We start from the raw sequence: 21,577 nt of genomic DNA on the forward strand, positions 1-21,577 counted from the left end.
GAATTATTTCTCTCCTCAGCCAAGAAAATCAACCCACTAACCCACGACAAGCACGGCAGAAAGTACGGAGACAACGTATCCTACGAAAACATCAACTTAGACTACATAGCGCGTCTCGTCGGTGAAGGATACCCCAAAGACATCGTGGTGAGAGCCCTGGGCATCACTAGAAATGACCTCGAGATGGCCTGCGACATCTTACACGAGTTCGGCTCTAAAGTACCTAATAAGTGTTAGTAAGTCTATTTAATTATATTGGTGGAGTTAGTTGTGATTTTTTTTAGTATGGCAACTTTGATAGTTGTCAAAGTGACAGTTGATGGTATTCTATAAAGTGTTTTAACTGTCTAATGGTTCTGTTGACATGGTTATGTTTTCTACAGAAAAGTATTTTGAAAGCCGTGTAGTTTTACTAAACTAAACGGTTTTCAAAGTACATTACATACTATGGACGCTTCCTTCTTGAACTAAGTCTTCTTTAAAGTAAATAATTCCAATAATTAAGTCCTATAATCAATTCGTTACTATTAATTTTGAGAACACCAGAATTTATTTAGAAATTACACAAAAGAATGGTTCTTAAATACATGCTTTTAACCTCATTATGTGTGCGATGAAAATTATAATATATTTGAACAATAATGAATAAATTCACAACTAACTCCATCAAAAATAACAGCATTAAGCGACAGGTTTTTTAATAGAATTCGTACCTTATGATCGTAATTATAAGTCTGATTTTGACGTGTACATATTTCGATGAATCAACTCAACTGTATAGTTTGAAACAACTTTTTGCACTAAGATGTATTTATTTATATAAAACTTCAAAGAAATTCGCGTTAAGAATATAGTGACGTCACTCTCCGTTTGACCAATTAGATGAATAGATATGCGATTATTTGTCTTTATCCGACCAATGAAACGATAGCAAATTTGACAGATTTGACAACTCAATATTGTGACTATTTTCTTAACGCGAATCAAATTCATTTGTGTATATTCAGCACAAGAACAATGATAAAATAGTAGGATATTATTGGACATTTTGCTTCAATTGTCTCTCCAAAAACCCGGAAGATTTAATAACCTATTGCATTCAAAGATGTTTACGTGTTATCTTAACGAAACGGGTGAAGCCTGGTCTGAACTATTACCAACGTTAATCAGACAACTTAAATTCGGCCTTTTTGTTTCGGAGACATCAGTAGTTAGAACGTTCAAATTAATGATGCAAAATCTCCAATATTATATCACTAAAGTGTAAATAATGTATACAATTTCAAGCCAAAACATTTTTACACACACAATCAATTAAAATGTAAAAATCACTCCAAGTGTAATACATTTTTTTATTTGGGAAACGAAATTATAAATTATAATTTTGCAAACGCGTCGCAAGCCAAGAATTCTTATAACACACATTTTTAATGCTTTTGTAAAAGATTTCAGATTTCCAAATTATTGTAAGATTAATTTAATATAGGCTAGTGTAAATTTACGGCCAGTGTAAAAAATGTATTCGATATCCCTTTAGAATAATTTAGATTCCTGTAGTATAATTAACAAAAAAAGTCATTTAGAAAGAAATGGAAATCTGAAATCTATTACAAAATGATTATCATAAAGAATCGTCGACTTCTAAATGCATGATTTAACAACCTGTGAAATAAATTATACCATAGATTTCTGTTGTCGGTGTTGCCAGTTATCTTTTCCAAATATTGTATTTTTGTACTTGCGACATTTTCCATCTTGCAACTCAACAAAGCAATAGGGGCTAAGTCCTTCCGTGTGCCTACAAATAAGCTTAAGCTGTAAAAACTAATTGTTTTGCTAATAGTCATCTACACTCTTTAAGAATGCATATTTCCTAAAAAATATTCGTGCGAAAGCAAATGTAAAGAACAAAGTTTAAGACAAAGTCAGATAAACATCTTATAAAATGTGATATGGATTTTCATCGCGTGATCAATGTAACTCCGCAATGCGAATTTTCACCCAATTCCGAAAATGATTAAAGTAGACTCATTCGGTAGAACAATTAGAAGTATTAATCAAATTAAATTAAAAACATACCTCATAAACGCAATCGTGTTCTTACGAAAAATTGTTATAGAATATCTAAATAAATAATCAATTTTAATATCTTATGCGTTACAAGTAATTTATAATAGTTAATCGAGACACTAGAACGAGAGCGTTCAAAATATGTATACAACGGGTTAGCATTACAATTGACAGTTGCTGTCATTACTGTCAAAATTTTGACAAGTCGGTTCCAACGGTATCAGAACAGAAAAAAAACCTGTCAGTTGAATTTCTAAAATCGTGTGATAGTATTATAGATAATTATACATAAGCTTACCGCATAAGGCACATGATTTGTTTGTATTTATTTCGCATCATTTAGTCACGATAAATATTATTCCAGTGAATTTTTATTTTATCAGTATTCATTTTTAACTCAATATATTTTTCATTAATATAATAATCTCTGTAAATAGTTACTTGTACTATAAATATTATCTATATTTTCATATAAAATCGCTGTCTCAAAACTTTACTTAAATAGTTGTTCATATAGAATATATTTTTTCATATTTATGTCGTTGCGTAACGAAACACAAGTTTTCGACACCTTGACTTATGATACTTGCAATATTTAATGTTTAGCATTAAACACCTATTAATATTGTTACTGTAAATATAATTAATATTTATATTTTTTTGGACTAGTACGTGTTGCATAATGATCTTCCTTTTTGGTATAAAATTAGTAAAAAAAACAACGTAGCTAGATCGATAAGTTTTTACTAAAAAAAAACAAATTCTTTTTTAAATTCGAAGAGCTTATAACGGCACCAAAATTTCCTGAAATTTATTCTCTTCGTATTTTTCTATATAAGAAATATTTTGTAAAGTGCAATTTTACTAATTGTTCGTCTTTTTTTTTCTTTTTTTATATAGCTTTTTGCTTGTAAGAAAACTGCGTCAAATGTTTGCGCATTTTTTATTTAAATGTTAATATGTTTTGTTTGGCCCTATCTCGGTTTTACTGGATCGATTTTGATGCAGTTTTTGCAAGAGAATTAATGTGCTTAGTGAATGACTTGACTGAATTTTTAGGTTATAATCTATCTAGTCTTAATATTTCACTTTTTTTGCTATTTTTCATTCGTTCGTTTATAATAATAGGTAATTAATCGAAGATGCTATATAAATTGTAATGTCTGTAATTTTTAATATTACAACTATAATAAAAAATAGTTTGTAGTATTAACCGCTGAAGTTTTAGATACCTATTTATGAGTGAATACATATCCACCAGATTACTAGTCGTATACCACTTTTTTCGTAAAAATGTTTGGCATTTGTTTCATGTAGACATTTTTATAGGAAAAGATGTAATGTTAGTAGCTTGTGATCTATTAGATTGTGTGTATATTTGACGATAAACTGTTACAATATATATATTTTTACTGTATTATAAAAACATTTTTATACAATATAATTTATAGCAAGTCAAAGTAAGACGGAATATGCCTTGTAAAATAAATACTGCTCTACACATTATACTTTATGAGTTATCGTGAAATATACACAGATCTTTATTGTAATTCCCTTGTAAAATTAAATTATATCGAATACGCCTGCTGTTTCGACGTTTATTTTCAAAACACGCGTATCGCTTTTTAAATTATAAGTTATAATAAAAATATAAGTAATTAATTATTAATTATTTATATTTAGTGAAATAATTGTTTATAATCTCACAAAAACATATTTTCCGGGTAGATTTAATAAATGTAATATTTAAAAGATACTTAAACTCGATTGAGACAATTGAAATATCAAACTACATCATTTTAGACGAGTGAAAAATCGTCTTCACATACAAAAAATAATTTATTTTGATATTTCATTGTGTCATTTTGGGACTTTGTGAATAAGGTTTTTGAATGCAGAGTGATGTTTAAGTTTTGTATTCAATTATTTTATTACGTATTTGAATAAACCTTTTTTCTCTTCACAAGTCATTGATATAAGTCTTAAATCTCATATATTTACTCTTTTAACAAAAATCTACAATAGTAATAAAAAAACATTATCAAAATGATCAACATATATTATTAAATGTCCTAATTATTCTTATTCAATAGATTTCTACACTATATAATTTAAATTTGGCTTATTAAAAGCTTAAGAATATTTATTTCACTACTGAACTTAAACCTCACTTCGTATTGAAAACCTAGAAAGTCCCACAGAGTTTCACTAACATAGTATTTCACACATGAGAGAGATGTATTAGAATTTCATATCATGTGACAATATAACGGATGCCAATACGACCTCTATGTACAATGCACTTTACCAGTGTTAGTTGTTGAAATAATGTTGCGGACGGCGCCATGTTGGTAAATGTTTGGTACGAAGATTGGTTGTTGGGATATGACGTGAATTGTTTTTTTGATATGGTAATTTTAGATTTGTGTGGGTAGTTGTGAAAAATTTCGACCTTGATATACAAGTAAACAAGCTAAACAGCTGCAAAATCAAATCGTGTATTATGAAATGGAATACGGCAATTAGCGCGAACAACTTGATAAAAATGTTACTAAATTGTCAGAATATTATTTATCGAACAATACACAAAAACAAACAAAGTAAATGTATTTAAAAACAATTCACGGTATATCCCAATAATGCAATATCAGAACAAAAAATATTTGTAAATTGTTATTTTATTTGTTGAAAAGCTAATTGCGTTTATTGTTTTACTTTTGGTGGATTTGTATGTAATAAAAGATGGATTGTAAACTTAATCTGTATCGCATCTGAATTGTGAAATTTTATTTAATATTAGGCCACCTGTTGGGTGAACGACAACGGAGTGTTTTGGGAGGCTGCGTCTTGATTTACGCTTTAGTGAAAATACGTTGCAAATATAATTAAGTAAAATTACTTTATGTTGTTTTTTTAAACACCCCGTATGTAAGAACTATGAAAAAAGATATCTGCTGATTAAAACGCAATATTTAATACTGAAAAGCCATTTCTGTAAAGCTTTATCAACCTTGCAGGAGAACACATCATACAGATTTCCACAGATCCATTAAAGTAGATATAAAATAATTTTCGCTTAAACATACTTGGAATAAAAACACTCCTTCTTATAAGGTTTCTGTTCCCAACATGATATGGGATTTATAATCATGAACAGAGGAAAGAGAAGTTTCTCCTACTAAAAATAACTTTTTTGGTGAAGACCAATTAAATCCGAGTTAGATTTACAAAATATTTATCTTAGGCTGATTAGTGATTAGGTCACAAGATTTAAGCAGAAACAACAAACTGTTCAAAAAATAGTTTTACTTTTGTTCTCTAAATCCTATTCCAATTTATATCGGTCGGATGAATATAAAACTATAATAACTTTATACTCACGTCATTTCACTATCTTATCGTTAGCAGAGGGTTTCGAGTCATTGATTGAAATAATTTTATGACTTTTACTAATCAATTTTGCATAATCATTTCAGACGAATTGAAAAACATGATGATTTTTTGAGAGACGAAAAATGTATTTAATATTGCTATGGATATTTTTATTAAAGGTATGTTACTAAAATTTTGTTAAAATCCCTCTGTCGAAGTCTTAATTGAAATTAAAAAAAAATGTTTTCTTAAAACATTGTCCCCTTTTTTCATCAGGATGTATTTTTCTATTCCTGGATTCCATTCCACTTGTGAGGCTATCTTTTGTTAGAGTATAGTAAAATATCAATAGAAATGCTTCTATTCCAGCCTGCACCTTCGATACTAAAAACCCTACTACCGCAACACATGGACTTCCAAAAAGTAGGTGAAGTCATATTCAATAATGAAAAATACAAAATTCTCAAACCCACAACACATATAGTAGCAGATTATTTCGAAGATTACATTTTAAAGCAAGATAACGACAATTTTCCAAGCAAAAGACGTTTTATAGACGACAATGGGTTAAGACACTACTGGACTGGTTTCGAGAAAAAATCTAAAAGTTTGAGAAAAACAGAACTCATTTCTGATGTTGTAGAAACTATAGATAACGAAAATATTTCTGAAAGCCCTCGAAATGATGAAAGAAATCCCAGTACGAAAAATGCACAAACTAAAGATTCTATTGAAAAAATACCTGAGGACAATTCTGCTAAAACAAGCGCAAATGACAAAGATGATGAACAGGCAACCGAAAATTCGGAAGAAATACTTTCGACTAGTGTAGGTACAACTGTAAGGGAGACTCCTAGAAGAAAGAAAAGGCCAACCTTAGCTACAAATGAACCAGAAGTCAAAATGCATATAAGTGAAAAGCCAATACTAAAACAAGGAGGTAGAACTCTTGTTAAAACCACTTTTTTCTGCCCGTTCTTTGGAATTGTCACGATGTCTGCTTTTGTTGATTGATTATAAAGATTTCTTAGGTTAAAATAAAGATTTTGTTATGGTAGTAAATGTATGTATTTTGAGGTTAACGTTTTGTTTCTAAAGGTCCTTAAAGAACAATTATTGTAGTGATACTCAAATCACTTCACAAAAATGTAGTGTTACTAAACTTAACTATACTTATTAATATAAATGAACAATAAAGGTAGGTATAACTAGCTAACCCGTGCGCGTGCGGCTTTGCTCTCGTGTAATTTGGAAAATTTTAAAATATATTTTTAAAGAAGAAGTTTAGCCTATTTCCGGGTTTTCGACTTTATGCAACTCCATCAAAGCTCAACAATATCGCGTTTATAGTATTAGTAGCTATGGATAAGGATGTCGATACACCAATCTAAGCAAGCAAAATCTTAAGCAATTTTTTTGGGAGTGTCTAAACAGAAACAATTTTTAAACGAAAATTTTATTAACAAACTTCACATTTGATTATTACTATCTTCTTTATCATTTTTCTTATCATCATCCATAAACCTTCTATTGAACCTTCGAGTCATGTACGGATCAAACTCATCCTCCATTTTGTACCGATCAAAAGCACCAAGAAAAGTATTCATGGCAGTTTTAAAGGCTCTTCTGTAACTAGTCACGGGCATTTTTTCTTTCAACATTACTACAGGTTCAAAAGGTATGACTAAACCTGCTGCAGACGCTACCAAAGGCATAAAAGGCGCTGGCAAGTAGAAAGAAAACAGCTCTAAAGCGCCATTGACCACACAAGTACCTATATTTCTAAGTACTGCATTAACTTTTGGCGTTCTAATCACGTGAATAATTGGTTCCGTAATGATTCTGTATACTTTAACTGATAGACTCTCATCTTCTGGAATCCCTTCTGCGTTCAAATTGCCTCTTTTTTTCGATATACGAATGTTTTCTTCCACTACTTTGACTGTACCTTCGTTTAGTTCGGGATATTGAGTTACTGGATCTGTTATTTCAAGTTGGCTGTCTGCTTGTTGCGGCTGTAGATTTATTAGGTACGAAATAAAGTTATTTTTTTAAGGTTGGCGATTTTGTGAAGAGTATTTTGAATTTAAATGCAAGGATTTCTGAGAATCCGGGAAGCGCATGCAATAATTAAATTAACACAAGGTTCTAATTAGACTTTTTACATTGAGATGGTTTTTTAAAAGCTAAGGTTAACTCGCTTAAGGTATTTTAAATAGAACTGTGGCTTCTAAGATACTTACGGCGCTTAAAGCTGAATAAAACATAGAGGCAAAAACGCCAACATAAAATATATTCATTTTAAAAACAGCAGTTACTTATCACAAATATACATTTCTTTATAAAATATTGTATTATCTTTAAAAGTATATAAGAAACAAAATAACAATAAACAGAAGCGTCATAAAAATATTTTACTCAATACTTTTATCGGTAGGAAAACTTTATGTACTTATTTTATAACATCATACTTTTGACATGATTCGATAAAATCCTTTCGTATTTCGTTATAAAATATTACGTACACAAAGTTTTCTATCTATACTCAAAAATATAACCAATTTTTACATATAATATTGATGATTTTATATTTTAAATATAAAACAGAGGACATCTGAATAAATTTGTTTGTAGTTGTTTATCTCATCCAATGATTCGGATTAAACAAAGAGACGAATAAAAATTCCGGAATTAACTACCATAAACGAACAATAGCAATAAACTACGGAATATATCGGTATAAAATCGAGCGTGCTGCCGTTTTAATTAAACAAACGTCAACAGGCGTGAAGCGGCCATATTGGCCGGCGTTGGCGCGAAATGGATTTATTTTATTTATTTTTTATCTGTGCTTTATTGTTCGTGACTGTGGATTCTGCACCACAGGTAAAAAATATTTTTGAATTGATGCTTTGTTTGCTAAAAGTAATTGTTTTAACAGAAAAATAAATAACGTGTAAATCTGTTGTTCTGCTGTATTTACACAAAAAATATTATTGATGGGAAATTACTGGTAGAAACCTGTTCGATACTGGTAGGAGATGCTTTTTAGCTTCACATTGGAAACGTGGTTGTAGCCTTCACAAGGAGTAAGCCTTATGAAGTCTTAGTATTAGGGGCAAATTGTCCCATTACAAATATATGGGCCCTGCGATGCATAAATTACACCAAATCTCCAAGTAATTCCAACACTATGCAAAAAAAAACTTAGCGTGATGGACTGAAAGCCTAATTCCCCTCTCAGTTCAGTTCAACACTAGTATCCACCAGTAGGACAGTAACATTTCAATTTCCTTTCTGCCAACAGGTCCCCTACGACTACATCCCAATAGGTCGTCGCAGCAACCGCTACATCCATCCATCAGACGTGAACCTCAACTACGAACGTTTGTTCCCGGCGAGGCGTAAATACATAGACTCTGAACCGTCTAGGAGACATTAGTGGAGTAAGCTTAGTTAGAATATTGTGTATTTTTTGTTTGGCTAATAAAGTTATGAATTAGACGCTAAGTTTTTTATTTCGTGGATAAGTTACCCTGCTTCCTTACTACCAACGTAATCGCAAGGTTATTAGCCGTATAAGCGACTGAGATCACTCTCGCATGATATCAAAGTTAAGCCCCAAGCAATCAAAATTTAAAGGTTTCGCTCAAATCACTATGGTTTGATTAAGATTGCCATTACACTAGTGACTAATGAAGTCTTACAAAAAATCAGTTGTCTGAAACTACGACGATATAATGTTAAAAGTACTGTAGCAGGTTACCTTACCTTGTAGCTAGCGTGTCATATTATTCCTACGATAGTCGACAGTTGATGTAATTATAGTGGTAGAAACTTGTTCAGCTAATAAGAAAAAAGATTCAGTGTATTACTCAGAGATAAAAATTCGTTGAAAAACTAAATAATGTGCCTCAAAGACTTAATCTACACAACACAATCTACTGTAAAATAAAATCCATTGCTTTCAGTCAGTGTACAAATTAATTAATTAACTCTGAAATTAACTGCAGTTTGTACAATATTATCCCTCGGGAGGGTAGCCAGCTATTTGTGCCGTAAATAAACCTTAACAGAGAATCAAATTAACAGTAGATAATGAAAAGAAAACATGGGACCCGTGATTTTGTGGTAGCTGTGCGGCTTGGGTCTACTGAAGTAGTTAACTACCTACTACATATTTTAGTTTATCGCTATACAATTTAAGTGATAGACGAGAGACTATTTGGGTTCACGCATAAAAGTATCGTTAAGTTAGATGTACCTACTTACCTACTGTTTTAATGTTTCTACACTGTCTATCAATCGAAATAATCTAAAGTAAGTTAATGTTGAAAATAGGTAACAGCAATTTTTACATTGTAAAAGTTATGGTAATGATGAAGTATTTAGCACAATATTTCTACACTGGGCATATAGCAATAATACTTTGGAATCAGATAGAAATGTTGATTAAAAAAATTGTCTCAAAATTCATAATTTCTACTTTTCAATCGCATTATTTCTATAGGAGAAAAAAAAATGAACTGGATCTCTTTCAACATGGCTGAATTGCTGATGTTAAACATCGATATTGTGTAAATAATAACACAAAAAGACGAGTAAACATACACACTTTAATACAATTTATACAACCAGAAAAACAATTTGCAGCACAAATAAATACGATAAACTAATACTATACCAAAATGAAAACGCCAATCTTGCATTAGCGGGGTCACACAAGGAAGTGCGTTAGGGCCAAAATCGAGAAACCGACCACATTATTTTTTAATCACAAAGAGATATTTTAAATATGTAGATCGAAATTATATGGCCATTTAAATTTTGGATGTAAGAAGATGGTTATAGGTTGAGTTGTTAGACACCTGCAGCTGAGAGGGAAGCGATGAGGTCTGGTACGTTGACGTCAGAAGGTACTTCAGAGGCTAGCTGGGCGTACCGACTGGTGTAGTCTACTTCGCCTGCGCTACGTGCCTCTTGGGAGTCATCGGCCTGAGAAAAAAGTAGTATTTTAATCCCTTAAATCTTGAAATACATAATAATATATACTTAGATGGAGATAGCGGGACGACTTGGATGCGTTACTGGACGGTTGGCCGGACGCAGCAAGCGGCCGAGGGCACTGGAACTCTAAGGAAGACGTCTTAGCTCAGCAGTGGGACAAAGAAAGAGGCTAGATAAAAAAAAACAAGTCCGCTCAACATAAAAAGCGTGTTCAATGGAATTTTCGGTGCAAAATGCAGCGTAGGTATATCGCAAAGAGTATTGTGGTCTATGGTTTGAAGCAACTCGTTCTAGGAGGTGGTGTAGCATGGTAAAAAAGGGGTTACGGTAAAAACAGTATCGTAATGAATAATCGAAAAATTTACACGTTATTACTTTTTGTGATAATTACTACTTTTCGAATGTATAATATTTACCGCATGCGGTAAAATTATGATAATTATTATACAAGAATTTCAATCATATATTTCATTAATTAACGTCATTGCGGGTTAAATATATTCAGAGGACAAAATACCAAAATATGACATGCACAAATTAACGCGTTAACAATATGAACAATACAAACTACCGTTTATATTAAAATAACCTCACCCCCATCGAAAATTGCAAAGTATTTCTCTTTCAGCAAAATTTTTTCAGCATCTCCGGTTTCAGCAACTAATTCCTATGGTTTTAGGTGCTGAAATCGTAGATGTTCGAAGAGGAATACTTATATACTCAAAGATTTAGGCAAAGTAGTACGAAAAAATACACAAGCGCCATTGACAATGTTAATGCCATCTAATAGGGGGCGAACCTATTGCCATATACCGGGCACGTTATCAAACTCTGGTCTACTTTTGGGAATAATCTAATTTAAATTAGAAAGCTACTACCAACTACCAAAATTGAGATATTTTATTATTTACAACATATTTCAAAGTATGCAGAAATCACTATATCCAAATATGTAGATAAAAAAGAGGAAGTGCGCTGCGCGCCGTAGAATTTCTCCACAACAAATTAGAATACTATAATTATGTCTATACTATAAAAAAGACCCTTGTGAAAAATAAAACCAAGTTCTTACCGAAGCCAACAACAGCCCCAAGATGAGGCACAGGAGCGCAAGCCACTTCATCACGACATGGACTTGGAGACCAGGCTGCCGGCAACACCTTCACAGTCCACATTTATAACCCAGCTTAACACCCATGACAAGTAATTTAATTATTTAGTGAGGCCAATCGATTTGATGTAATAAATAAGCAAGCAACAATAAAAATAATCAGAATTAAGATAAAACGGAATACGGTTAAATATTGGAGTAGGTATTTATGTATAATTCTTTGTTGGAAATATGATTTTAATAATTGGTTTCAATGAACATTTTTATGTTGTAAGTGATAATTATTTTATATCCGAAACGGGTCGAGTTTTAAATAAGGATAAATCAACAAAACATTCTTCTTATTATGACTAAAATTATTATTATTATCAAAGATGCGATGGGCACACTAGTTTAAATTTATATTTTGTGTTTATATTTTGTAGACAGTTGGCTGCAATTCATTATTTGCTTATTTCTTGTTCCTTTACCTCGGGATGGAAATTACGGGAGTTTTCTAATTATACCATTATATCATAGAGTTTTACGCTCATCACAGTTTGTACCAATAGTTCATCAGGCAGTATCAAAGTAACTGATGAATAAATAACTATTATTACGGCCGATTTCACAGCTTATCAATAAGATAACTTATCTGCTAGGTACAGTGACAGCAAATGTATAAAAACAAGTGTCAAAATTCTGTATGTTAAGCTATCTAATACTTATCCAGAAGAGGTGTAACCGGGTTTAAAATCCTATATTAAATTTACATTTTAATTCATACAATTGTAGAACGCCACAGTTAATTATATAATTTAATATTCTTGAATAAAGTAATTCAGTATAATGTATTTAATAATAAAATATTCAAATTTTCACGCGTTTCACTACGGTGCTGATGAAATGTGAATCACAGAGCGATGCAAATGTGTTGGAGGTATATTATAAAATACCTGTAGTGATTATTCTACGACGTATTTTCCAAGCAACTGTCAGGATATCAGCACTTTGGAAGATTTTGTTTTTAAAATTGATTAGAAAATAAAAGTTTCATAGGAAGTAATATTTTTTTAAAAGAATTAAAAAAACCTGGTTTTAAACGTCTTTTATTATGACATTATCTTTTCCCTTGTGATAATAAACCTAAAGTTATTTGTTTGAATGCGCTAATCGCAAGAACTACTAGTCCGAAATGAAATAATATATCTGAGTTGAATAGTCACTTTATTACGGAAGGCTGCAAGTTACTTTAGTAAGGAGGGCTGCAATTAAAGAGGCTATAATTATAACATCACGCTATGACAAGTGGGAATCCGCCGAAGTAGTGGTTGGAAACTTTGTAGCTGCATAGATCAGCAGTCATTAAGCCGTTTGTTTTATTTCCGCACGGAACTTTACACACCCTCTAAGGTGTGTCCATGTTGTAAGGAACTGACAATCACGCCGCGTATTACATTGTCACAAAATATGCTGACTCATTATACTCTACTCACTAATATAATGGGTGTTGAACAAATCAATACAAACACACAAGGCTGCACATTGCCCACAAGCCGGATACTCATTTCTAACACCATGCATATTCAAATACGCAAAACGGAATACTTGATTATTATATAGGTACTTTATTTTTGAGTGACGAAAAATATTACCGAAATACAGAATGGATTGGGTTGTTAATTTTCCTATACATAATATCTCGACATCATTCTTCTTCATGGTTTACTCGATAGTAATAACAAACTGCAAATAAATAATTGCAACAGTTTGACATTTGGATGTTCTATCAACTCAATGCCAAAATTGATAATGTAAATGAAAATCAAACAAGAACAAGTGTTATTAATGTATATTTATTTATAATAATCAAGTACAAGTAGTACAATCTCGATGAGGGCGGCGACTGCGAGCGCCACGCACGACGCGGTCCGACTGTACAGTTTGAGGTTGTACGACACGCCTTGTTCTGCAGTCGATACTGAGCCGGTGTCGCGACGACTGCGGCCCGTGATCGGGATTAGTGCTCGCCATGGTGATGTCTCTTCCTGGAATGAGATTTACAATAAAAGTATTGAGAATTTAGTACTTGATTGATTCTACTTCTCTTTATATCTCCGCCTCACTCTAATTGGAGTAGTAGAGAATGCCTCTGGTATTAACTCCACCTTTGCCTATAACATATTGTATAATGTATAAGAAGTTTAAAAAAAGGAAAAACTCCAATTAAGGAGTGTGTTGAGTAGTGTTCGAAATGACAAACAAAATCGATAGGATTAATTGATATAAATTAAAAATCTTGATGATAACATCAACCGAAACAGAAACCGAACCTAGGTGTTACGTTATGAAATATGTTATTGATTATATGAAAAACTTTTGTATTATCTATTTGATGTTTGGGTGTATTCAAGCATTTTAGGACTATTTAATTAGTATGTGCAAGTAAATTTCCTTCAAGAGTTCATTTTATTTATAAATATTGCCAATTTTCATTGACATCTGCTAAGAATTTGGTTCCGACCAGAAAGTCAGTGATCTACATTTTTGGTGTAAAATTTCTGGCCTTCCATTTTGGAACGTGTCCAAATCATTGCGCCATCTCTGCCAGCGCAATAATTTAAGAGGCAATAATTTAGAGATGTCTCTAACTTGAGAAAGGAGCCATTTATAAAGAACATACCACAACTCCGAGCTAATAACTGAAAGAAATTATACGCAAGATCTTTCAGTCGGTAGCCTACTATTTGCATTATCTTTCAGCCGGTAGACTACTATTTAGCGTTGTTGCACCTTAAATCTGGTAGTGCTTACTTTTACTACAAGAAGAAATTTCTACTCATTTTGCATTTATGTTAGATACTGAAATAAACATCCAATACGTTGATTACAAACCACGCATTTCATGATTAAGTACCAAGTGTAATTTTTTTTTCAATATTCACCTATTCTATTTCAAAATCGGCTTTTCGTTTCTATTTATGTTTCTTTTGAATGAAGTTACGAATTAAATGGAATCATGGTAAAAACATCAGCGCTTGGTACAAGTTCTTGCGGTTTCCAGTCTTATTGAATTATAGTAGCTCAGCTTGAACCCAAGGCGAAATACAAGAAATTATACAATTATTATCAACCTATCTACTTCGCACGGTGACAATTGACTTCACCTGCGTTTATTCGCAAATTAAATTGATTGCAATTACTTGCTTGCGACAAAACATTGTATCTATAGAAGCAATTGTCATTGAATTACTGCAAAAATAGCTTTTAAAAGGGATACATTTTTCATCCATAAATGTTATAGTATGGTCCAAAATGGGCCATACTATAACATTTACAGAGATCAATCCGCGCGGCTGTCGTTAACTAAGCCACGAGCTCCTATAACCCAAAAAAACCGTTATAATTTTAAATATTTTACATCTACCTACACACCTACACATCTACACGAACTAATAATCGTAATATATCTCAATATTCACCCCACTATCATGTAACTTAGTAACAGCCCCATGAAACAGGTGGCACTATAATTTGCATACTACAACCGATCAGAATATTGTATGATCCATGTTTATTCATAACTAGCGTCGCGCCGTACAGTGCCGTATACACCCAATTAAGATGCTTTCAGTTCAATCAAATGTGTTAACTATTCGATTCAGATCGTAGTTTCTAGTGTAATTTGTAATGAAGTCAGAAAGGGCTATAATTTCTCAGATAAATGTGGATGTGGTGCCTAGAATCTTTTTGAGCATATTCAGTGACTAGCTGACTCGCGCTGCTTCGCGTAAGAGAGAATGGGTCATAATGTTCCACGTTTTTGTAACATTTTTTACTGATACTCTGCTGCTATAAGTTAAGGATTTCATAATTCTGTCTGATGTCATTTAAACCATATTAAAGATGCATTTACGAGGTAATGTACCTATTTATTTCTCAAAGATAATTTCTGTTTTCTTTTTACGCCAAGTATACCGTAAGTCCTTACCGTAACTTTGCCAGGAACAAATTCAGGGTTCAGTTCTTGGGGCATCAACTCTGCCTGGAGATCTGCATCGTTTTGTAACGCCTGTAAAATAACCAAGTTGACTCAGCAGTTGAAAACATACTGTAAGACCATTTGATGATGCTAATGAATCAGTAGCCACGAAGTGGGTATTTAAGGTCAACGTATTTTCAAAGAAAACTAATTTTGTTGTATTAAAAAAAATTTTTCGCTATTTTGTAGGGTAAAGTTATATTTTTTGGCAATTCCTAAGATACTGACCATCATTGGAATCAAGTTTGATGAACTTTTGTATAAACTTTTTAAGTATGAAAAGCATTTATTTTCCCTTTTGGTTATTCAGGTACAATATTCTTTCGACATATTTGTTCAATCCCCCTTACATCTCCTGCATTTGCAAGAAAATTCGACGCCACCTATTCATAAGACATGCAATGAATACTTCCTATATTAAAACAGCGCCAAAGTGAGTGGCAGAAGGCTCGTAAATAATAGATGAGTGCATACGGCGGGTCACTAGAGACCTCGCTATAAAATATAAGCGAGGGAACCCGCGGCACGGAACATGTGCTTTTAAATATTGTCATTAAGTTTTTATTTTTCTATGTGAAGGCAGGTCATGTGCAGATAAATTGTTGGGTTTTAAATGTATTATATGATCGTTATAATACTATATGAATAAAAATAAATTGCCAAATGTGTTGCGCAAAGCACGAGAATGCTTCGATAGATTCAGGCATTTCTTTAAGGGACTGGGAAAGGTTTTAGGAGAAAAACAAAACAAAATGCGTAGAAAATAGTTACACGTGGGTGGAGTCGCGCGTATCAGCTAGTAACTAATAAATAACCCAATTATTTGTTCCCTCCGTATTGACATACACAAATATCAATTTAACACAGCGATAACACATCATTATTTAATTCTGGACTGAAAGTAAGAATTTAAATCTATTTCTTTCCAATTTGCTTATTTTGGATCAGATTTTCTAGCTAACTCTTTCGTACTTATACATTTTTTGCTAGGCAAGGGTCTTCTTCCGAACGTTGAAGGGGTTGGGCTTTGAGCCTACCACATTGGCCAGAAGCAGGTTGGGGACTTTATGTGTCCTCAAGAAATATATTGAACAAATTTTAGGCATGCATCACGATGTAATAAAGGCTTTAAATTCCAAAGACCTTTAAGCCCTTCGTATGTCTGCCCGCTATTGTCCCAGTTAACTAATATATGCAGGTCGATACCGTGTCAGCGTACGTTCGGTACCCGTTGTCAATAAACGATCGATAGTTAACTATCTCACTGTTACGGGGCTAGAGGTTGTATAGAATTTGATGGACAGATTGATGGATTCTTATCTATTGTGGCAGGTAGATTGTTATCGTGAGGATGAATATCACGCGAGGTAACCTGGATTTGGTTGTCGCTTACCAACAAATGGTGTATAAGTATAAATTAGGTATCTCTGTGACTTTTGTCTGTCTGTCTGTCCGTAGTGTCTCTACCCAAGATAGGTTATCATTTGAGGCTTTTTATTTATTAATTATTATACAAATTTGTATTCTGTTTTAGTGGCAGTGATCAAAGTATATTGTGTAAAACCGTTTAAACTTTGGTTAAAGTATGCTCATACTGTAGAAATATGTTTTTTATTAGCGGTAACTAATAATGAATATACTATGTTTTTTTAGTAACTATTACTCATTAGAACACACGTTTAATTATGTCAGCACAATAATTTTCTGATCAATCATTTTCATTTAATTGTCACATTTTTCAAATGAACATTATTTTATCCCATTCTTAGGCAACGTTTCTACCTAGAATCTAGCCCTATTTCATTTGCATACTATTGGACCAGCTATAAGTCTACCGTTCTCCTAATTAAACTATGACCGTTATCCACCGTCACCGTTTCATACGTCACCAGAAATTATCATCAGGTGTAACAAACTAGGCAAACAAAGTCCCCAAACAACGGTATATCCTAAACTCTAGCTCTATTTGCCTATAAACCATCTCTGCCTGACTGAGGCTTGTCGCACACACAGCCTGTCAACTTGACTTTGATGGTGATCAAGGCCCAGATTATAGTGGTCACGACTCCGCAAATAGCGCGAGGGAAGCCTCAGGTCGACTGTCATACAAAACATTCGTTTATGTATTAAATTTAGAGTCCCAATGAAGCAATAGTTAATTTGAATGCAGATATTAACCTTTAACAATAAATGGAATCCGTCAACGGATTAACATTTCATCGACTTAATACTTTTTAAGGTATTCTCTACTAATGCAACTTTATGACGAGACTTTTTAAGGCATTCGCTACTTACGCAGCTTTATTATCTTACTTCGCAATTATTGGCATCAACCAACGTTTTACTCACTAATACTAGAAGTTGAGTTGGTATACTAAAGCTTCCATACTCATTTTATTTTAACACCTAGTTGACGGCTTGTCGCGGCGTATAGGTAATATGTGTGCTTCTACCCATAATTTTCGGCCTAACAATAATAAGCCGCGGCCATCCTGATTTCCCGCGGGAACGGTAAATTCACGGGATATCCCGTTAGAATAGTATGTGTACTTTCGAATTTGCGCTCGGTATTAGCCGTGGGAAAACGGTGAAGAATGGCTCACATAATTCTTCCTCTCGAACGGTTATTGGTCAATCTTGTGTCAAATATAATTAGGCTTCTATCGGCTGCCTTAAGTAAGCCGATCTTTTTACGTGCTTTCCAAAGCACGTGGACATATTATTATGAACTATATATATCTAACTATATTCTAGCTTTTCACGTGTTCGTACATCAAGTTAAACAAGTGATTATTTATCATACGTCCAATTTGGTTATCTGTTTACAAGCCTCAAGCCTGTTTTGTCTTTTTAACTCACATATAGTTTTAAACTTGAATAAAAGTGACTAAAGTAATAGCACTGCGTATCATAAATGATACTAAACTTTATTTTAACAAAAAACGTATTAGTTTTAATAAGCGTGACTTTGTACTTAAAATTAAATACTTTTAAAATACAAATGATATAATCTCTTAAATATATAAGTTTATATCTCTATACAAAATCAGTATGGGGAAAATTTCATTTATTTTTCTTCATTAACTTTACTGAATTTCAGACTATTAGACTAAATGAACCCGCACCGTCTATTACAGATAGAAATCACAATATAACCTTAACTCTGTTGAAAATCTTGTTTTACAAAAGTTTAATTAAGTTTTTGACTAAATAAGTAATTTGGGGAAGATTTAGAAACTATTTTTTTTTTGCATTTTAAAAGTAAAAAGATCTTAGTGCTTTTAGCCGCATTGGACGGCAAATAACTCGACCTGCGATATTTTTTTTATAAACTATCTTTAGCCACAAGATCATTATTTCCCATCTAAGACTGCTAGAAGATGTAGAACTACAAGTCATCATTCCATCGTGCCTTTACTTCCAAAGATGTAGGTAGCTTTTTATGAAATAGTACATTTCGTATCATATTACTGATTATCGAAGTTTATAGCAATAAAACCCCTGAGTCGAGCGCTTTGCCATTAACGTCTGTGTTCTAAACGACAGACAATAATAAAGAATACCAGAAGTTAGAGACGACCATCCACGTTTTGCTCGAAGCGGGAATCGAACCCGAGACACCAAGATCAGTCACTCTACTATTCGGACTACAAGGACTGGAGAATTAGTAAAAGCACATACTCACAATATCAGTATGTCCATAAATATGTTGAAGTAAATATATCAAAATCAAAGAGAGCATTTTATTCATTTTGTCGATCTTTCAAACTCAACTCTCCGACATATCGCAAGTTATTTGAAAGTACCGGAAATATATAAAATTGATTCGATATTACTTTATTTGTTATTTTATATTTATGTTTAACATAAAATATTGAAGTTGGAAACATGTTGAAATCATGACGACGAGAATTTTGTTCGTTTTGTTTATTTCTTGTTCTGTTTCTGCACATTATGGAGAAAAGGTAAATTGGAATCATCAATTTTCAGTTACATGCCTCAGGCAGCTTACTACATCAAATTTTAAGGAACAGCTTGAAAAAATCTTTGTATACGCCACACGACCACATTAGCTTGTAGCCCTGGCTATGACTGAGGGCTCCAATCACTGTGGTCTGGTCTGGTCTGGTCCACAGTCTATTGTAAAGATTTAAAGTATCTGCTTATAAAGTAGATGCCCCCTTTATTAGAAACGTGGCGTATTATTCTCCACTAGCTGACCCGCGCAACTTCGCTTGCGTCACATAAGAGAGAATGGGTCAAAATTTTCCCCGTTTTTGTAACATTTTTTACTGATACTCTGCTTCTATTGGTTGTAGCGTGATGATATATAGCCTAAAGCTACCTCCCACTAGCCTTCCTCGATAAATGGCTATCTAACACTGAAAGAATTTTTCAAATCGGACCAGTAGTTCCTGAGATTAGCGCGTTCAAACATACAAACTCTTCAGCTTTATAATATTAGTATAGATTACTAGCCATGTCGTTTTAGGACATAATGTCAACACCATTAAAACTATTGCTGCTTTTTCGAACAATTATTTTTTTATTAATTACTCGTGCTGTTTTACTCAAAGGAGTAGTCAAAGACATATGAATTTTACCTACTATTCGCCATTTACAAAGAAAGTTCTATGTAAAAGAATCAAATTGCTATTACTTTTTTCGCATTCATTAAGCTTATTTATCACTTGTAGAAATTCCACTCGACCCCAGAAGCAGGCTACAACAGAGTTAAACGCAACGCAGTGGGTGCACTGCACATAGTGACGAATCATGCGCAGCCGATACATGCTGACGTCAAGTCCGATGGTGATGGGACTGAAAAGGTTACTCTACTTTTTATACTTACTGTCTGAACCTCTGCTTCAACCAAGCTTCTATATTCTATCCAAACTTGTTTTTACAGGACCTACCACTTCAGAAGCATTTAGCGATTATTGTGGTTGCCTGAGCTTTTTTTCGTCTTTTTTTATTGATATTTTGAGCAATGAAAAGTTCTGTTGCCTCTGCTCTAAATAGAATTTAGCCTTCACTTATATTTGCGTATTGAAAAAAAAATGTATTAAGTAGGTACTGAGCTGATTTTAACGTGGTTTTAAGATTGTAAATGCTTGGTAATTTCCAGCCCTGCCCTGAGGGCAGTAGGCCAGGACATGTAGAGTCTGGAGCTGGATTCAAGGTAGGATATTAGGTATATTAGTTCGTTGCTTAAACTCTTTACTCAATCGAATTAAAATATTGTTGAGGACCTATAATAATTGCTAGCGCAATTTTTGCACTTGGTGTCTATGGTTGATAGTCGATGCTTGATAGAAATATCCTACCTTTGTATAAAAAAACACCGGTAATGCCACTCTTGAGATCAATACTTACACAATTTTTTACAACCATTTGATAACCAGTAAATGTGTTCCAGGTGACTGCTCCAGAAGACGCAGTATACACAATGAAATCTCTTCGAAAATCGTTACCGGCGGACTCGTCGCCAACTACCTTAGACGTCGTACGTAGCGTGAGCAGAATCGTCACCATCCTCATCTTGTTCATCTCTGCCGTCTGCGAGTTTTACCCGACTGTGCTCGAGATGATCATGACTATTTACCTTTTTATTAACCAATAAATGTTTCATTTATTTGAATGGTTTTTGTTTGAAGAACTCTTAGTTCATGAGATTTTTAGTTAATTGAATAAAACATACTATAACCTTTTTAGAAAATAATTTATTTTGTGATTACTCCTTACTGCATTTTAGTAGTAGTTATTGCAGAAAAACACTTAAATACCTACTTTAGTTATTATACCATTAACAAAGTATTCTCACCTTTAAATGAATATGTAATATGTTAAAAGTTTTTGTAGATATGTGTTAAATTTCAGCTGGCGACCCTAATTTTAGCTAAAAATCGTTAAAGTTGACATAAATTACACTCGCCCATTTTTCACAAACATGAGTAATGTTGTATTTCTGACTCAAAATTAAAAGCAAAGGCTCA

The 21,577-nt window shown here is 33.0% G+C and overlaps 7 protein-coding genes across 9 annotated transcripts in view; 4 read left to right on the forward strand and 3 right to left on the reverse strand.

The window, feature by feature from the left end:
* Positions 1-4,969, forward strand: part of Cbl (E3 ubiquitin-protein ligase CBL) — a 101,582-nt gene extending 96,613 nt beyond the window's left edge. The window contains exon 13 of the mRNA XM_076131433.1: positions 20-4,969. Coding sequence (XP_075987548.1) covers positions 20-237 — 218 coding nt within the window. The 3' untranslated portion in view covers positions 238-4,969. The remainder of the gene's footprint in view (positions 1-19) is intronic.
* Positions 4,970-5,433: 464 nt separating this feature from the next.
* Positions 5,434-6,504, forward strand: LOC142984175 (uncharacterized). Its single transcript, XM_076131601.1, has 2 exons — positions 5,434-5,621; positions 5,812-6,504. The coding sequence occupies exons 1-2, from the start codon at positions 5,586-5,588 to the stop codon at positions 6,454-6,456; spliced, it is 681 nt and encodes a 226-aa protein (XP_075987716.1). The 5' UTR covers positions 5,434-5,585; the 3' UTR covers positions 6,457-6,504.
* Positions 6,505-6,706: 202 nt separating this feature from the next.
* LOC142984177 (uncharacterized) lies at positions 6,707-8,134 on the reverse strand. 2 transcript variants are annotated; one of them, XM_076131603.1, is made up of 3 exons: positions 8,011-8,134; positions 7,686-7,800; positions 6,707-7,457 (listed from the first exon to the last, which is right to left on the reverse strand). In XM_076131603.1, exons 2-3 carry the CDS (start codon positions 7,740-7,742, stop codon positions 6,912-6,914), a joined length of 603 nt encoding a protein of 200 aa, XP_075987718.1. In that variant the 5' UTR covers positions 7,743-7,800; positions 8,011-8,134; the 3' UTR covers positions 6,707-6,911. The 2 variants fall into 2 exon arrangements, with proteins under 2 accessions (XP_075987718.1, XP_075987717.1); XM_076131602.1 differs by lacking the exon at positions 8,011-8,134 and having other exon boundaries at positions 7,686-7,879.
* Positions 8,135-8,188: 54 nt separating this feature from the next.
* Positions 8,189-8,946, forward strand: LOC142984178 (uncharacterized). Its single transcript, XM_076131604.1, has 2 exons — positions 8,189-8,328; positions 8,750-8,946. The coding sequence occupies exons 1-2, from the start codon at positions 8,263-8,265 to the stop codon at positions 8,882-8,884; spliced, it is 201 nt and encodes a 66-aa protein (XP_075987719.1). The 5' UTR covers positions 8,189-8,262; the 3' UTR covers positions 8,885-8,946.
* Positions 8,947-10,038: 1,092 nt separating this feature from the next.
* On the reverse strand, positions 10,039-11,664 carry LOC142984184 (uncharacterized). Its single transcript, XM_076131612.1, has 2 exons — positions 11,522-11,664; positions 10,039-10,437 (listed from the first exon to the last, which is right to left on the reverse strand). Exons 1-2 carry the CDS (start codon positions 11,570-11,572, stop codon positions 10,303-10,305), a joined length of 186 nt encoding a protein of 61 aa, XP_075987727.1. The 5' UTR covers positions 11,573-11,664; the 3' UTR covers positions 10,039-10,302.
* A 1,721-nt stretch (positions 11,665-13,385) lies between these two features.
* On the reverse strand, positions 13,386-19,434 carry LOC142984268 (uncharacterized). Its single transcript, XM_076131745.1, has 3 exons — positions 19,267-19,434; positions 15,531-15,611; positions 13,386-13,587 (listed from the first exon to the last, which is right to left on the reverse strand). The coding sequence occupies exons 1-3, from the start codon at positions 19,330-19,332 to the stop codon at positions 13,396-13,398; spliced, it is 339 nt and encodes a 112-aa protein (XP_075987860.1). The 5' UTR covers positions 19,333-19,434; the 3' UTR covers positions 13,386-13,395.
* On the forward strand, positions 19,353-21,222 carry LOC142984267 (uncharacterized). 2 transcript variants are annotated; one of them, XM_076131742.1, is made up of 4 exons: positions 19,353-19,546; positions 20,279-20,410; positions 20,710-20,763; positions 21,001-21,222. In XM_076131742.1, the coding sequence occupies exons 1-4, from the start codon at positions 19,481-19,483 to the stop codon at positions 21,202-21,204; spliced, it is 456 nt and encodes a 151-aa protein (XP_075987857.1). In that variant the 5' UTR covers positions 19,353-19,480; the 3' UTR covers positions 21,205-21,222. The 2 variants fall into 2 exon arrangements, with proteins under 2 accessions (XP_075987857.1, XP_075987858.1); XM_076131743.1 differs by lacking the exon at positions 20,710-20,763 and having other exon boundaries at positions 19,366-19,546.
* The last annotated feature ends 355 nt before the right edge of the window (positions 21,223-21,577 follow it).

This window comes from Anticarsia gemmatalis, chromosome 26 (assembly GCF_050436995.1).
Source record: "Anticarsia gemmatalis isolate Benzon Research Colony breed Stoneville strain chromosome 26, ilAntGemm2 primary, whole genome shotgun sequence".
Lineage (NCBI taxonomy): Eukaryota > Metazoa > Arthropoda > Insecta > Lepidoptera > Erebidae > Anticarsia > Anticarsia gemmatalis.